Source organism: Lissotriton vulgaris, chromosome 2_1 (assembly GCF_964263255.1).
Source record: "Lissotriton vulgaris chromosome 2_1, aLisVul1.2, whole genome shotgun sequence".
Lineage (NCBI taxonomy): Eukaryota > Metazoa > Chordata > Amphibia > Caudata > Salamandridae > Lissotriton > Lissotriton vulgaris.
In genome coordinates this window covers 1857075990-1857102170 of record NC_141687.1, presented here as the reverse complement: position 1 = coordinate 1857102170, position 26181 = coordinate 1857075990, and the positions used below count along the sequence as shown (strand labels likewise).

General features: G+C 43.3%; 1 protein-coding gene across 2 annotated transcripts in view; it reads right to left on the bottom strand.

The window, feature by feature from the left end:
* SLC51B (SLC51 subunit beta) overlaps nt 1–26181 on the bottom strand; it is a 56643-nt gene that overhangs the window by 19751 nt on the left and 10711 nt on the right. For both annotated transcript variants that reach the window (XM_086958037.1, XM_086958038.1), the window contains exon 3: nt 16391–16481. In XM_086958037.1, coding sequence (XP_086814163.1) covers nt 16391–16481 — 91 coding nt within the window. The remainder of the gene's footprint in view (nt 1–16390; nt 16482–26181) is intronic.

The following is a 26181-nucleotide window of genomic DNA, read 5'->3' as shown; positions in this document are numbered from 1 at the left end:
GAGGAGGGTTCAGGAATGTTTTTGGGGGTATCGGCGGGCCGGAGAAAGCAAGGTCAAGGCTAACGCACGAGGCCCAAGGGAAGATCTTCATGGAAAAAGCCAGAATCAACACCACGTGAGGGGCGTCTCACGAGGGGCGTCTCAAATGTTATTGTGATTTGTATTAGGGTCAGCACCCCGGGGTGGAGTTAAAGCAGATGCCTGAGGACCCTTTAGAGAGCGGATGGGTAGGCAGAGAGGGGTCATGACTGGAGATCATAGGTTTTCACCTAGAGACTAATAGTGGGTGATCTTCTTAGGAAGTCATTCACAGCTGACACCTTTTGGTAGGTTGGGACTCTGTTAAGTAGGGATACCATCCAGAGCAGGGTAGGGACAGCCTAACCTGAAACCTTTCCCTCCTGCTGTAAATGACGGAGAGATCACAATATGTGTCGATGCTTGCAGCCCTTTTGATTTTGGAATTAGTGCTAGTCGTGTTCTTTGCTCGCCTGAGGGCTTTTCGAGAGCACATGTTTGTAGTGGTGCCCATATATCTTTTGAATCTCATTTTGAGATGCCTGTACTTGCAGTTAACTTTGACTCTATAATAAATCTTTAAAAGCTAGAAGTAGTCTGTGGTTTTTTCAGAGTCAAGCCCATTATTGAGCAACTAACTTGGTATTGGATGTACTTTCTTTCCTCAACGACAGGCAATAAAGGTTCAGTTGACCAGAACGGGGTTTAGATCTATAGTGATAAGATAGAGATCTACAATCTCGCCCTTGCAGTGGTGTAGACTGCATCTCCACAGTGGCGACGAGGAGTGGGGTTTCCTACAGGCAGCACCCTGTCCAAAAAAATAAAGAAGGAGTGGAGAAGGAAAAGAAGCCCGGATAGCACCACGAGGCACTAACCAGCAAACAGAAAGAAGAGAATGTGGAATCTACAACGGGAAGCACAGTAAGGGCGCGGCAGAGGCACAAAAGGCAAGGCAAAGTCCATCACGTGTCCAGGAGCCAGGCAGCACAGCGTTCTGCGCAGAAGCACGGTAGGAGAGTGGCAGTGCCCCCACTAAGTCCCTGGCGGAAAGGGGAGACCGCAGTGAAGGGGGAAGAGGAGAACCCCGTCCCAACACGTCAAAAGAAGGGAACACCAGCGCGCCAGGTAGCCCCAGGAACGAGGGAGAAAACACCAGTGCACCAGGCAGCCCCAGGAACCAGGGAGGTGAACCAGAAGGACAGGTCAGGATGAGCAACCAGGCTTCCTCACTCACAGCGCCGATTCCATTCCTACCTAAACCAGGTGAACCCCAGATAAAATGGGAAGACTGGAGGGAGTATTTCAAGAACTACCTTGAAGCCTTGGAAGATGAAACCGGAGAAAAATTCTCCAGCGCAAGAAGGAAACGAATACTCCTACATAACCTGGACCCCGAGGGGATAAGAGTGTTCACGAACATAGTGCCTGCACCTCGGCAAGCGGCCGACGATGACATCTTTAAGCATGCGCTAGAAGACCTAGACACTCACTATTGTCCAGCGGTGTATGTCTCCATTGATCGGTTCAACTTTCAACAGAGGAAACAAGGAGAGGGAGAGTCGATTGACGACTACGTCGCAGCTTTAAGAATACTGGTAATCACGTGCAAGTACGGGACACTCCAGGATGACTTTATCAAAGATCAAATCGTAATGCACACCACCAATAAGACGGTACAGGACAAGTTGTGGGCTCATGTAGAAGCGTCACTAAAGGAAGTAATTGCGATGGTGAAGAAAGCTGAGCTCTCAAAGCGTTGTCCTGAAGCAGCAAAAAGAGAAAACGCTCAGAAGATCATGGTCAATAAGGTGGATGACGCTGAACCCTCAGGAAAACACAAGATGGAGCCTGGAGACAGTAGAGGAACCAACAAATGGGCGGGAAAACCAGGACAGTCTGGTAAGCAGTTCACGTACAGCAAATCCACATGCTACAGATGCGGAAGTTCAAACCACGCGGCCCAGGACAAATGCTGCCCGGCTTTCCGCGCCAAATGCATGTTCTGCGGGCTGATAGCTTACTACGAGAAAGTATGTCGAAGAAAAGGGAAGAAATCAGTGGTAAAATACATAGCACAATCGCAACCAGAAGAAGAAGCAGGCGAGGATTCGGAGGAAGAAGACCTAGTGTTATGCATTGAGAAGCAAGTGTTAGGCATAGACAGCAAACGCTCTGATAAGCCGCATGCAGACATGCTGATAGGGGGAGTAAAGATCAGAATTGCAATAGATTCAGGATCCCCGTACACCATTGTTCAGAGGTCGGTATGGGAGGAAGAGTTGAAACCCAGCCTGGGTCCCAAATTGGAACCACCAGACATATGGCCAGTATCGTACACGAGCAACCCGATCCCCATGGTAGGCTACCGGAGCCTGAAATTCGAATTCAGAGGGAGAACAGCAACATGCAAACTGTACGTGGCAGAGAAAGGCCCCTCAGTTTTAGGATGGAGGGATCAAGGTGGCCTTGGAATTAAGCTGGACCCAGGAGGCATGGAGCAAGTGCTACTGACGGACAGTGAAAATTGGCCGGACCTGGAGAGAATAAGAAGAGACTTCCCCAAAGTGTTCGGAGAGAAGGTTGGAAAGCTGGAGAAGTTCATTCATAAGATCCTACTTAAAGAGAACTCCCGGCCAGTGTCCCACAAGGTCCGAAATGTGCCCATAGCGGTGAGGGAAGGAGTACAGCGAGAACTGCGCAGGCTATAAGAACAGGGAATAATTGAGCCCATAGACAGCTCAGAGTGGTTGGCCCCCTTAGTGGTTGCCAGGAAACCCAACGGCAAAGTACGTTTGTGCGTGGACCTGCGCGAATTGAACAAGTGCCTGATAGTAGAGAAATTTCCGCTACCCAGGATCGAAGAAATGTTGGCCAAAACGAGAGGAGTGAAGTGGTTCTCCACGGTAGACCTCACGTCCGCCTATCATCAAAATTGACCTGCACCCATCTAGCAGGAAACTAACGTCCTTCATAACGCCCTATGGATGCTATCAGTTCTGCAGGATGCCCTTTGGGCTGGTGTCCGCCGCAGCGGTGTTCCAAAAGCTCATGCACCGCCTGTTCAAAGACTTCGAGGGCATCCAGTACTTCCAGGATGACATCTTGGTTATGGGGACGGACCGTGAGGACCACGACAGAAAGTTAAACAAGGTACTGAGCGTCCTACAAGAGAAAGGGCTGACGGCAGAATGGGAAAAATGCAGGTTAGGCATGACGTCCGTCACCTACCTGGGACACGAGATAAGTGGACAGGGGATCACCCCTAAAAGCGAGAATGTGAAGGCAATCTGCGAAGCCAGAGCTCCGGTCAACAAGGACGAGGTACGGTAATTCCTGGGAATGGCCGAGTACTACAGCAAATTCGTCCAGCATTTTGCCACGAAAACCCACAAATTGAGACAGCTAATAAGAGACAAAACAGCGTTCCAGTGGGACGATGAAGCACAGAGAGAGTTTGAAGAATTGAAGAGAAATATCAGCCATGCGGTGCCTCTACATGGACATGATCCCTCGGGAAAAACAATTCCTGCCACCGATGCCAGCGGAAAGGGTTTAGGAGCGGTCCTTGCACAGGAAAGAGAAGACAACACAGTAGAAACCCTCAGCTTTGCTTCCAGAGCGTTGTCTCCCACGGAACAAAAGTTCAGTGTGATTGAGAAGGAAATGCTGGCAGACACATGGGCCATGGGGAAGTTCCGGCAGTTCCTGTGGGGCACGAGGTTTTGTTTACAGACTGACCCCAAACCATTAGTCAAGGTGCTCACCCCAGTGGACATGCCACAGCCACCCCGCGCATAGCTAAAATGACCCTCAAACTGCTGGAATACATATACGATGTGGTGTACATACCGGGGACGCGCAACAAAGTGGCAGACTACCTTAGCAGGGCCCCAGCCATAGAAGAAGGTCCAAACCCAACAACAGAAAATGAGGAGATGGTAGCTGTGATGGAGGACACGGAAAGAGCTATCAGCAAACAAGAGTGGGCACAATCATACGAGGAGGACGAAAGCATAAAGGAGGTCAAGGAATATCTCATCAAAGGTTGGCCGGAAAAAAAAGGCTAAAAGAGGTGCTCAGGAAATTTTATGAGGTGCAAGAGGAATTATCAATGAGCGACTCTGGGACCTTTTTGTATCGCTGCGACAAGGTAGTGCCCCCGGAGAAATTGATTTAAATCTGCTGAGCCAACTACACGAGGGCCACCTCGGCATTGTCAAAACCAAATCGAGAGTGAAACAAATGTACTGGTGGCCAGGTATGGACATTCAAGTGGAGAGGCACGTGAGGGACTGCGTCCAGTGCCAAGGAGCAGACAAAGTACTTAAACCATTAAGGCCAGCGTTAGGGAGATTCGACCAGCCCCGCAACCCCTGGAAAGAGGTTGCCGTTGACATTTTAGGGCCGGTATTGGACAACCAAGGAACAGCTAAATACCTGTGCGTTTTGGTAGACAAATACTCCAAGTGGCCAGAAGTTCAGGTGCAAGAGGAGATGGACTCAGACGTTGTAATCAAGTACCTCACTTCGGTGTTTCTAAGAGAGGGAATCGTGAGAACAATTATGACCGACAATGGCCCGCAATTTACATCGGAAAAATGGTACCGATACACAGAAAGAAATGGAATCAAACCCAAGCACACCTCGGTGTACCACCCTGCAAGCAACGGACAGGTGGAGAGATTTAACCGGGTCCTTATGGGGTCCATACAAGCCGCCATTATGCAAGGCAAGGACTGGGAAGCAGAAATCCAAAGAATGATGTGGGCATACAGGATCACCCCCACCTCGACAGGGTATAGCCCCTTCCAAATCTTAAGGGGCAGGCACCCTTTCACGAAGGACAATGTAGTTTGGAAAGAAAAAACTATCACCAGTAAATGGTCACCGGTTGTTGTCCAGCACAATCTGGAGAAAGCCCAGAGAGTGTACACCGAGCATTACAACAAGAGAAAAAATGTGAAAGAATCAGCTCTGGAGAGAGGGGAGTGGGTGAGAGTCAAACAGGCGGTACTGAGAAAGAAGGTAGAAAGCAAGTATAGCCCACCCCTGCAAGTGGAAGAAGTGTATGATAGAGCTGCGCTACTCAGTGACGGAAAGGTGTGGTCCCAAGATCGCATGGCGAAAATCAATAAAATTGTGCAGTGGCCGGTGGAGGAAGGAAGTGACCCACAAGATCAAAGACAGAGAAGAGAAGTAGAAGGAAGGACATCAGATGGCGAAGACCAAGGAGGAGAAGATGTGCATGTGGAGAGAGAAGATCTGGAAAGGCCGAGTGTGGAGGGGACACCAGCAAGTAGAGACGTGACGCCAAGGAGAAGCAAACTGGGTCAGTGGAGAGAAGAAGTGGTGAGTCCTGCAACAGAAGGAGTCCGAGAGGCCTCCACACTGGTAAGGCGCACATGTGCAGGGAGAGTGGTAGTCAGGCCGGCACATCTCAGAGACTTTGAATGAGAGGACTATTGAACTTTATATTGTATTAAAATGTAGTATAAAAAGGAGGAGATATGTAGTGTAGCGCTCTAGCTTCCAAGGGGTGCGCGTGACGCAGCACGCCCGAGCTAGAGCGCAAAGCCAATGCGCATGCGCGAACGGTGGTTCGCACATCAGAGCGGCTCGGAGCGCGATCTAGATAAGACGCCCGGCGCTCTTCCTGTAGCGGTATTTGCAATTATAATAAAACTACTCCTGCCTATAAACGCCTTGCAGAGTGTCCTTATTAATGGTGTAGACTGCATCTCCACAGCTGCTCCGCTATATTCAATTAGTCAGATCCTCTAAGTGGATTCTACATATTGTGCTTGTGGAGGTCTCACTGATGCTATATATGGCACGATAGCTCTATCTTTGTAATCCACACCTTATTAAGTTGTCAGAACCCTATTTTGAGGCATAGCGGACAACAGAGAGAAGGAAATGAACTACTCCAAAGAAGTCAAAACTAGGCAAAAACATCCCACATCCACCTGCCACTTCCAGAATCACTGCTAATACCTAAACCTGAAAAAGCCACCAACCTGGATCTTATACAACAATGACTTTCTTCTCTTCATGACCTAGGTCCTAGATCAAAGCACCAAAATTAACACTGATCTTAAGCAGGCGAATATTCAAGGGTTGAGGAAGGACTTCATAGATTTGGCAAGCAGAATCATCTAAGCTAAATCGCGGATTAGGAACTTGGAGAATGAGAAGACAAAATCACAGAAATGTACTGATGTCCTATCTTCCGATGTTGCTTCTCTCTTTGGAAAATTGAAACCGCAGGGGTAACTTATGGATCTTTGGCCTTCCGGAAGGAGTGGAGGACTCGGCCAAATCATGTGTAGAATTTCTTGAATCAAAGATGCCGCACACACTGAATATATCTTGCAATAGGGATTTTGAGATCAATAGCGCTCACAGAGTTCCTTCAGGCAAACCACAGATGGCTACATCTCAACTACCAAAATAACATCAAGCTAAGGTTTTTCAGACACTGAGATATAATCACTCTGAGGCGATTCTCAACTACATGAAGAAACACCAAAGCATACTTTGGCAGGGACCAAGTATTGGCATTGCACAGGACCGCACAAAAGAATCAATCCAAAGGGGAAAAGACTTTCTTGCCCCTCGAAAACAGCCTAAAGATTTAGCCATTTCTCACTTCTTCGTGGATACTTCTCACTTCCAAATTATTTTCAATGACAATGTTAGAAGCTAAACAGCTCCATAAATTCATAATGGGAATTTGGCACTGAGCAATAACCGGTGACTTGTGGGTGCAATACTTAAAAAGTCGTCTTTCTTCTGATCCTGCATGACTTTCCTAGTGTTTTTTTTGTTATGTTTTTCCATAAGTGGACATATAAAATGTCTAGACTTTCTGCAGTCATTTTCACAGAAAAATGTGGATTAAATTGATATCACAAACCTTCTTTGGTGATCGACAAATTGTATGGGCACTCACTGCTGTTTGTTCCATACCTCGACCCCTGCAAGTAAAGACAAGTTCGGCTCCTTTTCTCAGATCTAAAACTGGTCATCTACAGGATTCCATAATGTCCCTCCTCAAGGTCATTCTTATGGTCTTTGACCACACCTTTGGCACAGACATTCATCTGAATTCACGTAGCCTCATAAAGCCTAGAATGACGCCCAAGGTCTTTACAACATGGCAGAAACGTTGGGGAAACGCAACGGCTTCTCATCTCCAACCCCATCCTTCTAGCACTCCCTCTCCTTCTGTCCCTTTACCCTTTGGATGGCCAAGTCAGAGTTGCCATGATTAGTGCGGTCTACCAGAGGAGGAATCACAGAAAGGCTTTCCCATATCCTGCCTCGAAGTTCCTCACCACTGTAGTCAGCACAGTGGACATATCTATGATATTGTGTCAATGCCCTCTCTGCCTGCCTTCCAGAGCCCTCCATGTGGCACTGGTCAGGACAGGCAAACTCGTCTCTTTGCCAAAAACTGTAAAACACCGGCCTTTCATAGGGGTAACTGGCTCCCAGTGAAACTTCAGTTTGGGCATCCTACACTTGGATCAGAATTATCTGGCATGCACTGCCATCCAACATGGAAGGTATAGGATCATGTCTCATTTCCCGTGTTGAAGTCTATATGAGAATTTCTTCCTCATTCTGGATTTTTTATTTGGGGCTCTCTGTACTTCGTACATCATCATCTAGCCGGTACGTCTCAGACTGCATTATTTCACTAACTGGCACCACTTTACTTAGACATAATTTCTGATGGGCTTCTAATTTAAAATACAACCCTCAATAGAAATCCTATTGCAGTCACGACCTCTAAGACGTAGCCTCTCTTTTATTACACCAAGATATACCATTTTACTGTTGAGACATCGTAAATATATGAGTTCGGCTGGCTGGGTACACTTAATATGGCCGCCATGATGTAGTCCCTTGTCTATTACTACGCTACAATACTCTCGCGGTCTTTTCCTTTTCTTCCGCGATATTTCAATCTTGACATCAGAGCATAAGAACGGGCGGACACAAACAATGTCAGACGGAGGGTTTCGGGGACGCGTAGATGCCAGGACGCTGCACGCCGGATTCACAGGTAAACTGAATAGGAATCGAACTTAGTCAGAGTGGTGTAGAGCAGTCTCCTTCTCAGACTTAAAGACGTAACTCGCTTTGACATGGTGGCGCCGACTATTTACGCAGCGAGTTCGGACCCATGGGTTTCTTCGTTGTATTCCCACACGTTTGTTCTTATATTATGGGACTTATTACAAATTTCACCCATTCTGAGTAGCAAACTCTAGATTTTCTGGTATATGCGTCCCCCACTAAACTTTTTTGCGATATGACTGAATCAGTGCATATCATCCTGTACCACTACCTTACCTCAGGACCTGAATATATACACACTACTTTTGTCTTGCAGGGTCGCGGTGGCTTTACAGTGCTAAATCACTTCGCAGAAGGCCTTTTTTTACGACAAATGATTACCATTGACAAATGTAAGTTTCCATATAGTATCTCTAGCCCTTCATGTGTTTAACAGCTTAATAATATCCATGTTGTCCCTGACAGACGTGTTGGTATCTCTTTATGACATTAGAGATTGAAACAACACAGGAGTTAACTCTCTACGCGGACTACAGTATCCTGAGACCCTCTCCTTGATTTTATATAATAGGAGTATCTCCTCAGAACCCACACCGTAACGGAAACAACTCGTTCATTCCGGTATGTCTTTTTAAAACGCTATTTACAGGCAGTCCAGCTAATTCATAGTATTAAGGTCCCCCCAGGAATAACCTTGACATGGGGTTTCACACATTTCTCTTTTAGCTTCCTACACAGAATCTGATATCTAAGATACCAGGATGAAGCTTTGAGGGTCACCTAGCACATCTGACTTGGCATTATGGGTAAGCCTAACTATTAGGGACCATGCATATATACCATCGAATCTTTTATACCATAACCTACCCTAACAGTCTCCCCTGGCCCCTTTATAGATGCGGTGCAACTCAAGTGACCCTACCCTTCTATTCTTAAAGAGATCTCGTTTTAATGATAGCTGACCTATCACCTTGTAAGTATTACTTAATGACTGTATATGTCTTTGTATGGAGTACCCCCTCAAATGGCTTTTGCAGAATAGATATCTCATTGCACAATAGGTCCCCCATTAATTGGTAGTGTGACTCGTCACCCTGTGTCAGTACTTTGCTCCTGTATTATTAGATTCTCCTGCTTTCTTCTCTAAAAGGTAGACTTTCTCTCTTACTATAGTAATGAACCCTGGGTTTTACCCAACAGTGAATGTATTAATGCTCTCTTGTTTATAGATTTTTTGTGTATGTGACAGTGACAGATTTGTCTTTTCCTTTTAGGCCAACTTCCCTTTTGTCTGATCCCCTGCTATCTGCACAATTTGATGTACAAGGTCCTGATGAAGGTGGCTTGCCCACCGAAACGCGCGTAGACCCGCCACAAGGGCCAACAACTACACCTTGGTGCCCTTGGACCACATTAGCGTAGTCATCTTGCTAATTGGAATCCAGTTCCTTTTTCATCTTTGTATGTGGTATGAATGTAGAATGACTGTTAGCACGTGAGCGAGCTGCTGTGTATGATTGTTTTTCAGGGGAACTACCACTAATTTGTTATTGATTTTAGAATCGTTCTTGTGTTCTTTATGAATTTTTTCAAATAATTCATGTATTACCTATGAACTTAAAAGAAAGAAGATTCGTTGATCAAGAATTAAATTCATATGTATTTATATTCATATAAAAATAAAAAAGAATAAGTAAATAAATATATATTTTTTGAATGAACTTCGTTTGCACTTTATCTCCTTCTGTCACTATTTTGTTGATTATTTAGAGATGTACACACATTACTGAATGATACGGCCACTGTAGGAACACCCTTCTAGCTTTGTGTATTCCTTTTCCCCTCGGTTCCAGGGCCATAATTTACATGTTTGAGGGGGTCCCATTGCTCATGTTTAACATATTCGCGGTTTTTCAACCGTGGGATTTGCATTGTAACTTTGAGATTTACTCTTTTTGTTTTAGCTTTAAAATATTTTCACTGTTGTGGTTTTTCCTGGTGGTTCTTACCTGTCTAAGAGCACTCTTCCTTGGTATTTCTTTTTTGCTTTGAGTCGTTTATGATATTTCATTAACTTACATAGATTTGACTTTTTTGCTTTACTTTATCTCTTTGCTCCTCCTCCTTACAATGGATTCTTTTCAGACATTTGGTTTCACAGATGATGATTTTAACACCTTAATGGGAAAACTAGCGGGTGATAGCACTCCTACCCCTCCCCAACAACTAGGGAATAGTGAATGGCAGAATCTCCTGAATATGCGTAAGAGACTTAAACGAATTGAATCACACGCTTTCTACATGTTCGAATACTTAAAAGCAGGTGTTATCCCCACAGGTTTGAGAGTACGTAACGCCCCAGCCCTCTTTATTGACATCAAAAAGTTCCTGGAGCGGTGGTCACTCATTTCCAACCGCTGCTCCAGGGACTGGATGATGCTCATTATTGAAACTGCGAAGGATGTAGCATCTACCCTCTTGCGGGAAATCAATGACCTTGAAGAGAAACTGAGCACATCCACAGCTGTGGAAGATGGTAAGATCTGCTTGGAAAAAATTAAATCAGAGATGAAGGACTTTGAAACCTACCTCACTAACAAAAAAATGGACAAACTTAAAAAAGATGTGAGGTGGTTTACCAAAGAGAAAATCTATCCCTACCTCACCCCTAACTTTTACCAAGAGACATCACAAGGCAACTATAATCCCAATTATAATGGGTATCAAAGGAGACGATACACCAACTTCTCCGACACAGGGTCTTCGGGCTCTGATGGAGACAACTACCAGGAGACGAACTATGGTCAGCCAAATTCAGGACCCTTTAGGGGAAGACCGAACCAACGTCCATTCAATGGGAGGGGTTTTTTACACCGAGGCCAATACAGAGGGAGGAATGTTCGCTGGCAAGACCAAGCGACCCATGCCCAAATGAACCCTCCACCTCCTCAGCAATACGTGAGGACTCGCAACCAGCAGTACTGGTGGTAGAGGCAGACAACGAACCTAAAGCTACAAATGACTTACCTGTGTATAATCTGTCCTCGGCCAATCTTCAACCAGAGGACATAAAAGTACTCAGTAGAGGTTTATCATTTGTCCCTAGTAGTTATGTCAATAAATTCAAACTGCACGAAGACTTGTTTGCCTTTTTTCGTAAAATTAGATTGAACAAATTTTTCCAGGATCGTCCACCCTGTGAGGAAGTAAACAACCTTTCGGGTTGTAAACCAGCATCTACATTCACACCGACCCTGGACATGGTAGGTGCAGAGGTACGCATTTTTGAACAGTGCGTCCTCCAAGATGTTGCAAAGGTCATTAAACACACTTATACTCTTCCTTCAAATCTCTCTCATTCAGAAAGAAACTCCTTGAATGAGCTAAAAACCAATTCCGCCATAGTCATCAAACCTTGCGATAAAGGTGGGGGCATCGCGGTCTTTGATAGAACGAAGTATGATGAGAAGATGTTAGAAATGCTAGCTGTGACTGAACATTATAGACCTGCCCAACGTAAGGAATTAGATCGCTTGAATAAACATATTCAAGAAATAACTCAGGTGGCCTTCACAGATGGCTTTATCTGTGAAGATGAGCTTGTCTTTCTCAACAAAACTACCCCTACCACTTCTGTTCTATATGGTCTTCCCAAGACACATAAATCAGAGAATAATCCACCCATGCGTCCTATTATTTCGACCATTGGCTCGTGTACTGAGCCACTATCTAAATATGTGGATCGATTCTTGTGTCCATTAACCCAGAAATATACTTCATATATCCGCGACACCGGGGACATCATTAACAAAATAGAAGGCTTACCCTTCAACCCCGATACAGACATCTTGGTGACGCTCGACATTGAGGCGCTTTACACCAATATCCCTCAATGTCGAGCGTTACAGGCAGTATCCACCCTTCTTAGGAGATACCCCTCTGACCGCCCCGATGCCTTCATTCTCCAGTGTTTGGAGATTGTCCTAATGAACAACTACTTTGATTATAATGGGAAAACCTATAAGCAGATCAAAGGGACATCTATGGGGGCTTCTTGTGCCCCCAGTGTAGCTAATACCTTTATGGGGGAATGGGAACTGAAAAACATCTTCAATGAATTAGCACCTTTTTTTGAGAATATTTTTGTCTGGAAGCGCTTTATTGATGATATTTTTTTTATTTGGAAAGGGTCAGAAGAGGAACTACAGACCTTCTACCTTTGGCTTAATGCCAGTGATACGAACTTGAGGTTCACGATGAATCTTAGCACTCAGCAGGTAGATTTTCTAGATATTAGCATCTTAGGCACTAACGGACAGTTATCGGTTAGCCTCTTCAGAAAAAGTACTGCCAAAAATACCATTCTGGAATTTGCAAGCTTCCACCCTAATTGCCAAAGGGAATCCATACCTTTCGGCGAATTCCTCCGGATTCGCCGGAATTGTACGGATATTAGTTCATTCCATCGACACGGAGATGCCCTGAAAGAACGGTTACTCAAAAGAGGTTACCCACACCGCCTAGTGCGACAAGCCTATAAACGGGCCAAATATTTCAATAGATCCGCACTTCTACAGGGCAAACCCCAAAATAAACACGAACGGATTACCTGCGTGATTAATCATTCTACCCTGAATCATAAACTGAGAAATATCATTAATAAAAATTGGAAAATTCTAAACGTGGATGAAAGTGGCACTGTGCTCCCCCTTCCCATGTTAGCTTACAGAAGAAACAAAAACCTAAGGGACATGCTGGTTCATGCGAGACCCTTGACCAGAAATGCTCATTTCAACAACCAACTTTCAATCACTGGTCTCCCTGCAGTTGTGGGGAACCACAGGTGTGGCGGCTGCCACGCTTGCGACTCAGCCCTTGTTTCTGACATGGTAACCTATAATGAAAAAAAGATTAAATTACGCCACCTTACCAACTGTCGTAGTAGCAATATAGTTTACATCTTGTTCTGTGACTGTGGCCTAGCCTATGTTGGCGAAACAGGACGCGAGTTTCGCGTCCGTTTCAGCGAACATAAGTCCGCCATTAGGACTAAGAAACTCTCAGCCCCATTAGTAGAACACTGCATTGAGAAGCTACACAAAGAGGATGAGATCAGATGGTCCATCCTGGAAAAGGTCACTCCTAAAATGGGTCAGCCCATTGAAATCACGCGGAAAAAACGTGAAACTTTCTGGATTTTTTTGTTGGATAGTGTCAAGCGAGGACTTAACGAAGAGATATCTTGGTATGTTACCAAGTAAAGAATTCTGATCTCCTGTCCTTATTCTACTGCCCATAACCTGTACTTTTACATGACCTATTCCGGACTCATTTCCCGTGTTGCAGTCTATATGAGAATTTCTTCCTCATTCTGGATTTTTTATTTGGGGCTCTCTGTACTTCGTACATCATCATCTAGCCGGTACGTCTCAGACTGCATTATTTCACTAACTGGCACCACTTTACTTAGACATAATTTCTGATGGGCTTCTAATTTAAAATACAACCCTCAATAGAAATCCTATTGCAGTCACGACCTCTAAGACGTAGCCTCTCTTTTATTACACCAAGATATACCATTTTACTGTTGAGACATCGTAAATATATGAGTTCGGCTGGCTGGGTACACTTAATATGGCCGCCATGATGTAGTCCCTTGTCTATTACTACGCTACAATACTCTCGCGGTCTTTTCCTTTTCTTCCGCGATATTTCAATCTTGACATCAGAGCATAAGAACGGGCGGACACAAACAATGTCAGACGGAGGGTTTCGGGGACGCGTAGATGCCAGGACGCTGCACGCCGGATTCACAGGTAAACTGAATAGGAATCGAACTTAGTCAGAGTGGTGTAGAGCAGTCTCCTTCTCAGACTTAAAGACGTAACTCGCTTTGACATGGTGGCGCCGACTATTTACGCAGCGAGTTCGGACCCATGGGTTTCTTCGTTGTATTCCCACACGTTTGTTCTTATATTATGGGACTTATTACAAATTTCACCCATTCTGAGTAGCAAACTCTAGATTTTCTGGTATATGCGTCCCCCACTAAACTTTTTTGCGATATGACTGAATCAGTGCATATCATCCTGTACCACTACCTTACCTCAGGACCTGAATATATACACACTACTTTTGTCTTGCAGGGTCGCGGTGGCTTTACAGTGCTAAATCACTTCGCAGAAGGCCTTTTTTTACGACAAATGATTACCATTGACAAATGTAAGTTTCCATATAGTATCTCTAGCCCTTCATGTGTTTAACAGCTTAATAATATCCATGTTGTCCCTGACAGACGTGTTGGTATCTCTTTATGACATTAGAGATTGAAACAACACAGGAGTTAACTCTCTACGCGGACTACAGTATCCTGAGACCCTCTCCTTGATTTTATATAATAGGAGTATCTCCTCAGAACCCACACCGTAACGGAAACAACTCGTTCATTCCGGTATGTCTTTTTAAAACGCTATTTACAGGCAGTCCAGCTAATTCATAGTATTAAGGTCCCCCCAGGAATAACCTTGACATGGGGTTTCACACATTTCTCTTTTAGCTTCCTACACAGAATCTGATATCTAAGATACCAGGATGAAGCTTTGAGGGTCACCTAGCACATCTGACTTGGCATTATGGGTAAGCCTAACTATTAGGGACCATGCATATATACCATCGAATCTTTTATACCATAACCTACCCTAACAGTCTCCCCTGGCCCCTTTATAGATGCGGTGCAACTCAAGTGACCCTACCCTTCTATTCTTAAAGAGATCTCGTTTTAATGATAGCTGACCTATCACCTTGTAAGTATTACTTAATGACTGTATATGTCTTTGTATGGAGTACCCCCTCAAATGGCCTTTGCAGAATAGATATCTCATTGCACAATAGGTCCCCCATTAATTGGTAGTGTGACTCGTCACCCTGTGTCAGTACTTTGCTCCTGTATTATTAGATTCTCCTGCTTTCTTCTCTAAAAGGTAGACTTTCTCTCTTACTATAGTAATGAACCCTGGGTTTTACCCAACAGTGAATGTATTAATGCTCTCTTGTTTATAGATTTTTTGTGTATGTGACAGTGACAGATTTGTCTTTTCCTTTTAGGCCAACTTCCCTTTTGTCTGATCCCCTGCTATCTGCACAATTTGATGTACAAGGTCCTGATGAAGGTGGCTTGCCCACCGAAACGCGCGTAGACCCGCCACAAGGGCCAACAACTACACCTTGGTGCCCTTGGACCACATTAGCGTAGTCATCTTGCTAATTGGAATCCAGTTCCTTTTTCATCTTTGTATGTGGTATGAATGTAGAATGACTGTTAGCACGTGAGCGAGCTGCTGTGTATGATTGTTTTTCAGGGGAACTACCACTAATTTGTTATTGATTTTAGAATCGTTCTTGTGTTCTTTATGAATTTTTTCAAATAATTCATGTATTACCTATGAACTTAAAAGAAAGAAGATTCGTTGATCAAGAATTAAATTCATATGTATTTATATTCATATAAAAATAAAAAAGAATAAGTAAATAAATATATATTTTTTGAATGAACTTCGTTTGCACTTTATCTCCTTCTGTCACTATTTTGTTGATTATTTAGAGATGTACACACATTACTGAATGATACGGCCACTGTAGGAACACCCTTCTAGCTTTGTGTATAGGATCATGTCTCAGCCAGAAGCCTATGTCCTTTTCACCTCTTTGTCACGGTGATAAAAAAACTGAGGTGGTAGAAGAAATTTTCACTTTCAAGGACAGATTCTGGAGTGCCTAGTTCATAGTGCTTTCCTTCGGGAATACTTTGTAACCCTTCTTCTGAAAACCCCCTCTGTGGCCTCGAACCACACAGATGCCAACATCACTTCTGACAAAAAACGTCCCATCTTTGACCCACTCTGGCTCCAAGGGCTGCTCTACCTAGTCTTCAGGAACTCTCTTATGCCAGGACTGTGCTCTGCTCCCTGGAAGCCCCTCGTCCATGCACCTCATACTCGAGTAGTTTAGTTCTGTACTGTGTGTTGCAAATAAGGGCAACTTGCCGTTACTCCTCTTAGACAACTGTGGTCTGTGTGAAGACTCTGAATTACTGTGGCTTGGCCCTTGGAACCAGCACGTTTACTTTAATGTAATGAAACAAAAGTTCTGGCCACACATCTATTTTGCCTTTGATGTCTACTGTCCTTGTATCTTCCTTTGGCTGGTGCATCAATTACACGGTATGTGTAAAGTTAGCCGCACCACAGGTCTGCTACTCTGCAATCACACAAAAAGAGGGTCTCACCTGTTGGTTACTATGTTCCTGGCAAGAATCATGACGCCGATCAACAATGCCACAATTGACAGTCCAAGGATGGAATAATTCCAAGCAGAGGCTGGAGAGAGAAGAACATTACACGGTTAGTGGGAATAAATAGGAATGTATTATCATCATGATCATGATCATGCAATGCAATACAGAGTTTCAAGGAACAAGACACCTAACTGTGAGTCCATAACCAAGTCATTTGAAAGTGCCACCATTATTTCAAGTAATAAAGTTGATCTGGTTCCTTCCACTCGCCATCAGACAATTAAGGATGAAGCCGGACACAGGTTGTTGTGATTCATAGTGGGTGGCACTTTATTTACTTTTCATCCGCAACTAAGTTCCAGATTACATATGATTTATTTGCTCTAATCTTTATGATTGAATATCATTATACATCAGATTTATATTTAAATCCGCGGGGGCGGGCTTAGATGGCCAGAATAATGCTGTTGTACTGTTCTTTAAAGAACTTCTGAAAGTACCACCCCAGCTTGGGGCAACTTTGACCACACCCAGCCATGCCCCTATGAACCAGTCAATCTATGGCAACCCAAGGGTCGAGCTAGAAGTTCTAGACAGCCACAAGGCTAGCCCCAACCCCCTCCAACCAGTCCTATACCACTTCAACCTCTTCATAAGGTGTCTTCATGTCATAGTGTTGGATTTATCTATTTATTTCTGCCTCTGGGGGAGGTGGCCACTAGTGAACGGGTCCTACCTGGCCTTTGACTGAGCAGTGCTGCCCTCCGTCGGAATTAGTGACACAGTCACACAATATTTTAGCAGAGACCCAAAGAACGTTTTTGCACATTAATGATTTGTTTGTGAATTTATAACACCAGCACTTGACTAGTTTCCAGGTCCAACCCCATCTTGCAACATGACAAAACCGTAAGAATGTGCCCAGTGTGAATCAGCAAAACACTCACCTAGCTCACACCAGGCATATGCACCCCTGCATTGCCTCAACAAAGCATAACCTCTTCACAGTGGCTGAAACCAGATCCATCCAGGGAACATACCAGTTGACACTATACCATGATAACACATTAACTATTATCAGACCCACTAGAATCACACACATGTGCAGCCGCAGCATCTGTAGGCTTCTCGATATTCCGCACTAGCCACATAATCCATCAACTTCACAATTTGCAGAGTTTAACAAAAATAGTTTCTAGTTCAAACGGATCAAAATTTACTAAACGTCCTACTACACATGTTGCTGCTTAGTGGAATACCCTTTGCAAAGCTTTAATTCGTCACCTTTTAGTTGCTGCTTGCAGTATTTAGGCATAAAACGGATACTAATGAGGTTAAACCTTTCTCAGATAGTGTTAATATGTGGAAAAGGGACAAATAATAAAGTAATATAGCTGCAGAAACATCATTTGCTTTTTCTTGCAACATAATGTATTCATCCTTGCTACATAATCTAGTCCTCTCCAAAAGCCCTATTCCAGTGGCCCCTTCAGTTTTATATTTTTAATATTCCCTATAAAAAAGTAGCTGAACTTCTCACTGGGAACACAGTTGTGCATTTCACTATAACTTGTGATATCATGGACCAATGCTCACTAAACACAGGCTCATTTTGAAAATTCCCACGTTGATAATCATTGGTGCAGTATTTCCTCCGCGTTGTTGAGGGTGTAAAAATAAACCTTTTGAATGTTGCACCCAATTGTTGATTTGCATGACAGTTTTGTTCGAAAACTGCTGCATTGCCCCAAATAACATATGTGGTAGAATGATGCTGCAGTCTTATTTGAAGGGTAGACTTTTGAATCTATCTTGAGAAAACAAGCAAGGAAATGTCCACAAAATGCACGAATATTACCAATATGCATAAAGGCCTGAAAAGTTATTTAGAACGAACTTTTATTCGAAATAATTCTTTGGAATATCTTAAACTAATCTTCAAGTGCAATTCAAAACAGAACTGACTGCATATTTTAAAGTCACAAACCAGTGAGGTAATTTCCTGGTTTAATGTCAGATCAAAGGGATTGCACTTACTTAATTGATACTCACAGAAGTAAAAAGTCAATAAAGGAATGGTTAATGGCTACTAAGTCCAAAGTTATACAATATATCATACCTACCAATTCACACAGTCCCACAGAGTGTTACACGGTTTAGATTCCTGACACACTGTGTGACAGAAAAAGATTTTTTAAACGAGATACTAATTTACTTTGACCATTAGACTGCTGTTATCCGGGCTACTATAAAAATACCAAAGCGCATTTGAGAATTGCACTTATATAAATATATTGCCTTTACTCCAGTTATATGTGCACATACCTTGCTCTATACTCTACAGAAACCCATCTTCGAGTTGTGGTATTGGGCATTCTTACTGCACATTAGATGTTTACCTTTTAATTGTGGATCTGTTTTTATCTGTAATGATCACCATCTTCCCTATAAGTCCAAGAAGCAAACAAGCTAGTTATTATATATTGAAAAGGTTATCAATCTTTGTGAGTCATTGCTTAAAGTTAGTACAAGAGCCAACGAAGAGAGTTTTGAAGGGTATAGCATTCTGTGTGGAGGAAAGTAGGATGGAAAATCTAGAGATACAAGCATTAGTTACGAAGGGAGCTATAGTCCTGATCTAGTTAGGTGCACTTTGAACTGTGAGCAATATCTGTGAGGTGGGTAATTAATTTCAGGGAGATAACTGTTTGAGAAGGCAAACACTTCATAATAAGCAGTTACGGGAATGAGGCAGATTTGATAACAAAAATGGGTTTTAAAGGTACTCCCCTCCTAATCTCAATCTATTTAGAGATCTAGATGTTCTTCACTTTGCGTGAGGATGAAAGAAATAGAAGTTCCTAGGAATTCTAATTGTGCTATTATTATCAGCCCATGGAGACATGAAGTGTTTGGGCAAGGTTCTGTACCGGGGACCAAGTTAATGCTTTCATTGTACTATATATTAGTATGGACAGAATAAGAAACCGTTATTAATGTGGTCGAACTGGTAGTCCATCTACTACTCTCAGTTTTGCAAGTACATTTCAACAAGTCCAGTTCATTCTAAAATGGGAGACTCGACTTTTAGGTCTCAAGAAAGGAACATAGGATTGTGCTTTGAATTCATCATGGGAGAAATTAAAGAATATTTATAGAGAGGTGAGGATCGTTTTATGGCAAGTTCAGGTTTCATTCTATTACAGTTGACCCAAAAATCTTGGAATGAAATTTGTTTGTAGTTTGACCATATGAAGATGTGGGATTGTGGATCAATTTCCGGTAGTTACCTGGATGTCATAGGGGGGGGGGGGGTACAAGCTGGATGTGCCAGAAAGCCCACAGTGAGCCCATGAGCTCTCAAAGGCAGCTTTTGACCGAGTCCTTGTCACTGGAAAGTTCAATAAAAATGACAGGCTGCAATGTTGTAGGATGCTGAAGATAAACAATATGTCAGCAGTAATCCACAATATCTAGCGTTGGGACAGATATGTATGAATATGATGAGCGGATAATCTATGCTTAATTCTACCCACAATTACACTTCTAAAAAAAACAGCCTGTTTCTTTTGTTGAATAAAAATCCCAGAAGTGACAATAGAGTGGATTATTATATTTGAAACTGATGAGGGGCTTGTATTCAACTACACTGAAATGGGGCGCGGGGGGGCTGAATCATATTGGTGGAGACTGAGGCTATTAAACAGACACTATAGATGCACAACAGAGGCTAACACACCAATGCCACTTACAGGCACTTTGAGATATTACAAACTAATCATGCTTCTTACTAAATGTATAATCTTCATGGAATAATCATGAAATTTTTGAAAAGAATGTAAAACCTACGTTTTAAGAACACTTAAAGTTACAGTTAAAACACATAACTGGGCCAGTCTGTATAAAAATCAACTAAACAACTCCACTATATTAAGCGCCACAATAATGTAATCATAAAAATATGAAGGTGGATATGCTCTGATATTTTGATTTAAAGTGATGAGATGTATTTTGACAGTAGGTAAAGGAAAGGCTAACATCAATTAAGAAAGTTAACAACCGTACCCTTGATGTACTATGCACTTTTCCGAAATCCAGTGTTAATTTGAGCTAGTGGTTACCGGTGTGGGGGTGGGGGGACATCAGCACTGATTTTTGGGGGCCATCACTTTTTGTTCTTCATCAGATATTGACGGAGAGAGGAAAAGACACAAATGGGAAATGAGTAGGAAGAGAAAGATGGAAAACCTGTCACAAAGGATCCGGCAAGAGAGAGATAATGGGGCAGGCACTGTCTGTTAGTGGAATAAAGAAGCCTGAGGTGAATTCAAGACAATGCAGACTTGTTATTCCGCGCTCCAACATTTAATAACAGTGGCTATAGACATGTGAGCTTTCTGTTACAAATTAGGCACTGTTAAAATCTTAATGTCTGTGCCACTGTATATCGAAGTGGAGGATAAAACTATGTAACAGGGTTGAAACATTTTATGGGACGACCGGAGGCTCCTATTATGCTTCTCTAATATTGCTTTAATCAATACAGCAACTGTCAAAAATGCTGAAAGACTACAAATCCCATCTGGCTTAAGACCAGTAAGCCAACAGGAGACCAACAGTAGTACTAAGTGTAACAAATCAGAACCATAGAACCCCTCTAATGCTGCTTGCAGTCAAGGTAGTTATTATTCTACCTTATACATGGTCAAATATTTATTTCAAAGTTACAGGTTTGTGCTGTATTGTTGAAAACGCTTGCCTCGTGCTTTGTTTTTCCAATTACTCCTTGCATTACGCGCAAAGTGCACTAGTGGTTTCCCTCATCTACCATTTGCTGTTGGTCACGCCCGCCATTGTTCACTTGTGGCACAGTACAACGGTCTACAGTCCAGCATGGTTGAGCCTTCATTTCCCTCTGGTATTTCTGGCATTACACACGCTTGAGATGTGTTCTTGCCAGTGTGTGTCTAAAAGTGTGTTTCTGCTCCAGTTGGTCCTTCTGACATCAGCGCTTTCATGCACGCCTTGGGGGTGCAGCCTTGCCTTTTAACCCCTCCCAACTACCTGAAATTCACTCATTTCTACAGCGTGTCTCCTCCTTTTGGGAGGAGACTTCTTCTCTCCTCTTTTGTCTTGTATCCTTTAAGCCTGGGTGGAGTTCCGCTTGGCGGAACTCTGCAAAGTGCAAAAAAAACTCTGCTGCCCTACGCAAAGTTCCGCGAGCAGCGGCATGTGTTAGATAAATGCTGCTTGCTGTGATTTTCAGTGTCAGGTGCTTGTCCGCACTGTGCAATCATCGCGAATGGCACCATGCACAGCGCAAGTGGGTGCTGCTTCCTTTCAGCCGCTCAAGTAGATTTTTACTCAAGCAGCAGCTTTAGGCAGAATTAGGCAAAACCTGGCTACTGTATTCGGACGCTTGGGAGGTTTCGATAAGCTTAAGGTTCAAGGTACTGTGTTTTTTATTTAACTTCTTACTGTGCCTCTTACGGTTGTCGCATGAGCGCAACTGTTTTGTTGACATTTCGAAAGCCGGAGCTTCGGATTCCTGCTCAACTTACTCTGGTGCACATGTTACATCATGAACAGTGACACACATTGAGCAGTCACGTCACCTGGAACGCCAACACACTGGAGCAACCACATCACAGAGGAAGCTAGAATGCAATGAATTATGCATGGTGTGAGGGCAATGCAAGGCTAGTGAACTTCAGGTTGTGCCTCACATTCACGTATCAGCGCCACCGCGTCTCAGCAGAAGCTGGAACGCTGCATTGTAGGAAGTCATTTCGATGTGGGTGAAATTGACGGTGAACGAGCAGCAAAAGATTTCCTTGTGGTGAACAAGCAGCAGCGGTGAGGGGGTGAAAGATTTCCCCAGGTAACAGTGGATTTGGCAACACCACAGTAGTGTGCACAGTTTCTCCATTGTGCAGGTAAGGGGAGTACTTCATGGATTGGTCAAGGGTAAAAGCTTCTCAGTTTCTTTCTCTTATTGTTTCTTATTTTGAAAGACGTAAGGAGGAATCTTTCTTGCATCTTGGTCTGCAGTTTGATATTGTCATTGGAATATGGCTAACAACATAATTTCCCCACCATTTTTATACTCAACCAAGGGCTCCAACAATACCTTTAGAGGATTGAGTAGAGATGATGGAAAACTACATAATAGCACTGGATGGTCAGGATTTTTCAGCTGCAAGGAAAAAAGCATTGCTTTTTAGTGGATTCTGTAATGAGGGGCAAAGAATCTTTAAAGTATTTGCCTGTGGCTATGGGACCTAATGGTCAACCCATTACCAGTGTGTATAAAGAAGCTATTAAACGTCTAGAGAACACATTTGCAAAAGAGCTCAATCTAGTCATGGGGTGGTATACATTTTACACACATCCTCAGGTGGAGCATGAATCTATTGATGAATATGTAGCGAGATTAAGGGAGCTCTCAATTAAATGTAGATTCGGTACAATGACTGTTGAGTTAATTTGTGACCAACTCCTCGTACAGTGCAGGGACAAGAAGATTCAGGAGAGGCTGTGGGCAACGAAGGGTCCATCTCTTAAGAAGGCAATAAATATGGCAAAGGTCAATGAGAAGTCTCAAAGATGCATGAAGAAACTCAACAGAAAAAAAAGAGGGGTGACATTTCTGTGGTTAATAAAGGCAGTCAGGATGATGGGGAAGATGTTGTATGTGCGGTAAAGAGAAGAGTTGGGAAGGGAACATCAGTGCCTAAGGTTAAGGGTAGAAGCAAGAAATATTCTAAGTGTGGTAGTGGTTATCATGCTGCAGATTCTAACAGGTGTTTTGCAATCAATAAGGAAGGCAGGAAATGTGGGCGCAGAGGACATTATGCACGAATGTGTAAGGACAACAATGCATGGAGAAAAGGAGGCAAGTCTAATGTGGTGGAGGAGGCAAAAAACAATGTGTATGGAGAAAGAGTATTGGTTGTGTGTGAAGGTGATGGAGACAGAAAAGCGCACACGTGTGGATGACAAGAGGGGGTCAGGGAGACCCTTGGCCAAGTTCACAGAGTATGGAAAGGAAGTGGAACTTATGGTGGATTCGCGATCTATGTAGACCATTGTTCCAAAGAAGTTGTTCAACACTGTGTGGGATGATTTAATATTGTTGGCAAAGGATATCAATTACGCGGGGTACCAAGGGGTGCCCATTGACATCTTGGGGTACATGGTGGAGGATATCCTATTTGGAACGATATGCACGACAGGCAAGGTGTATGTATTGGAGGATGGTCCACCAATTTCGGGTAGGATGCATCAATTCGACGTCAACATAATGATCAATCCCACAGCAGCAAACAAAATGACGGTTGTGCAGTTGGGTGATGTACTGAATGGAGCAGAGAAGATGTTTGGGAAATCCCTAGGTTGTTTGAAAGGATATGAGCACAAAATGTTAAAAGAAAATGCTGTACCTATGCAACATAAACTTCGGAGAGTACCTCTGAGAGTGAAGGTGCTAAGGAGTTGCTCAGTGACAGTGACATGTGATTGAACCTATGGCGTGTTTGCAATGAGTCTCTCCAGTGGTTATCACCCAAAAATCTGTTGGTCATTTGAGGTACTGTATTTCCACTCCCAAATATCAGTGAAATGTTGGTGTTGGTGAAGGATGGTAATTTCTTCTCAAAATTAGATTTGAGGAGTGCTTACCATCAAATCAGATTGCAAGAGGAGTCTAAGAGACTCACAACATTTGTCACTACTGAAGGGACGTACCAATTTACTCATATGCCATTCGGCCTAGCCTCAGCTGCTAGCGTGCTCCAACGTGTGATGACGAAAGAGTTGGCGGGAGTAAGGGACGTCATCTACTTCCAACATGACATTTTGGTCATGGGTGAAACCATAGAGCAGCATAATGTCACTTTGATGAGGGTTCTAAAGAAACAGGAGGAATTTGGGCTGCCTTTGAAAAAAGATAAATGTATAGTTTTGACAGAGTAGATAGAATACCTTGGGTATTCCATATCCAGTTGTGCTGTTAGACCGTAACACTCTTTTATGGATGCTTTTAGAAGGGCACCTGCTCCTACAGAGAAGGATCAATTACGATTTTTTCTTGGACTCTTTGAATATTATGCAAAATCTTTTGACAGGTTTGCGGATAAATTGGAGAGTTTGAGGAGACTGCTACGAAAAGGGTAGAAGTTTGTGTGGGGCAAGGAACAGAGAGTCTGTTTTGATTATATCAAAGCTAAAATTTGCAATACTGGACTATTAGATCTGTATGATAACAGATTGAAGTCTGTTCTAACTGTGGATGCAATGCCACCAGGATGGGGTGTCTTTTTCTCAGGTGCATAGGAAAAAGGAAAGAACTGTTGCTTTTGCTTCACGCACTCTCACGACGGCTGAAATAAATTATTCTGTAATAGAACAGGAGACGTTAGCAGCTGCATGAGATGCTGAGTACTTTCGTGTTTATTTGTAGGGTGCTTGTTTTATCATACACACACATCACAAACTTCTGATGAAAATATTGTTGTTGGGGGGAAGGTGGGTGGTGGGCAGGCAAAGGATCCGCCAGGCTAGTTAGATTAGTGGCTAGGCTTCTAGAACCAATTGGTTAAAAGGTACCATTCAACTTGCCACTGCGAATCATTGTGACATTGAGGAAATGGTAGCCAGCATGGTGTTGGCATACTGCACAACCATTCACAGTACCACACAGAAAATTCCCTTCCAGGTTATGTGTGGCCCTCTGACAGGTGCCACGTTAGTTCCTACTTGGTAGAAAGAATGGGTTGAGAACGGCGAAGGTAGGAGAAGTAAATCTTGTGGTGTGGGAAGCAGGAATGGAAAGTTTAGCACTGAGATCCATAATAATTGAGAGGGATCATTCTAAATGTAAAGGTCCTTTCCACATTGCTGATGTGGGAAAATATGTTGTCACATTGGACAACGGTGAGAAGTGGAATTTTAGGAGCATTGCATTGTATCAAAGAGGAGGAGAATGTATAAGGGTGAGGGATGCTGGATGTTCAGCAGGGATGTTTATGAAGGATGTGGAAATAAGGGGTGGTGGATTGAATCACTATGGTGGTTCTTCTTTTGAAGAGCAGTTCTAGGATTCGTAGGACACTTGCTTACCTTGATGACTTTGCCAGATAAGTGGTCTGGGGTCAGGCACCTCCGATAGTTCTTTATACATATGTGGGGCATTTATTGTACTTTCTTAATTAAGTTTCCTTTTTGTGTTTCTTTTCCTATTTTGTTTTCTTCTTCGGGGAGGGAAGGGGGTATGTTATGATGTAGTTACATTCTTATATTTGCAAATGTTCTGTTTGTATGGTTCTGCCTTGGTTTGTAAGGTGGAGGGAATTACAATTTATTTATTTATGTTTTACATAGCGCTGGCTAGAACCGGAGGTATCAGAGCGCTTTACATAAGGATCCACAAAATTACAAAATTACATCTGTTACAAGTTACATCAGTTCCAAGAAAACATTTCAAGAGCGTCAGAAGACGAGGTAAATGAACCTTAGAAGGGTAAGGTGGTGGGGTAAAGGTATAGGAGGGAGAAAGGATGGAGATAGAATGGATGGAGAGATGAAGGAGAGTCTTCCCAAAGTCCGGCTGGGTGGGTGATGGCCGAGGGGGAAGTCCACAGCCCATCTCCTCTATAGCTAACAGGTAGCTCCACCGGGCATCAGTCAAGCGGCTAGGTCTCAATGAGAAAAAAGTTAGAGAGCAAAGAGGAATAAATGGAGCGTAAAGGAGAAAGTGGGTAGAGTAAAGGGGTAAGAGGGAG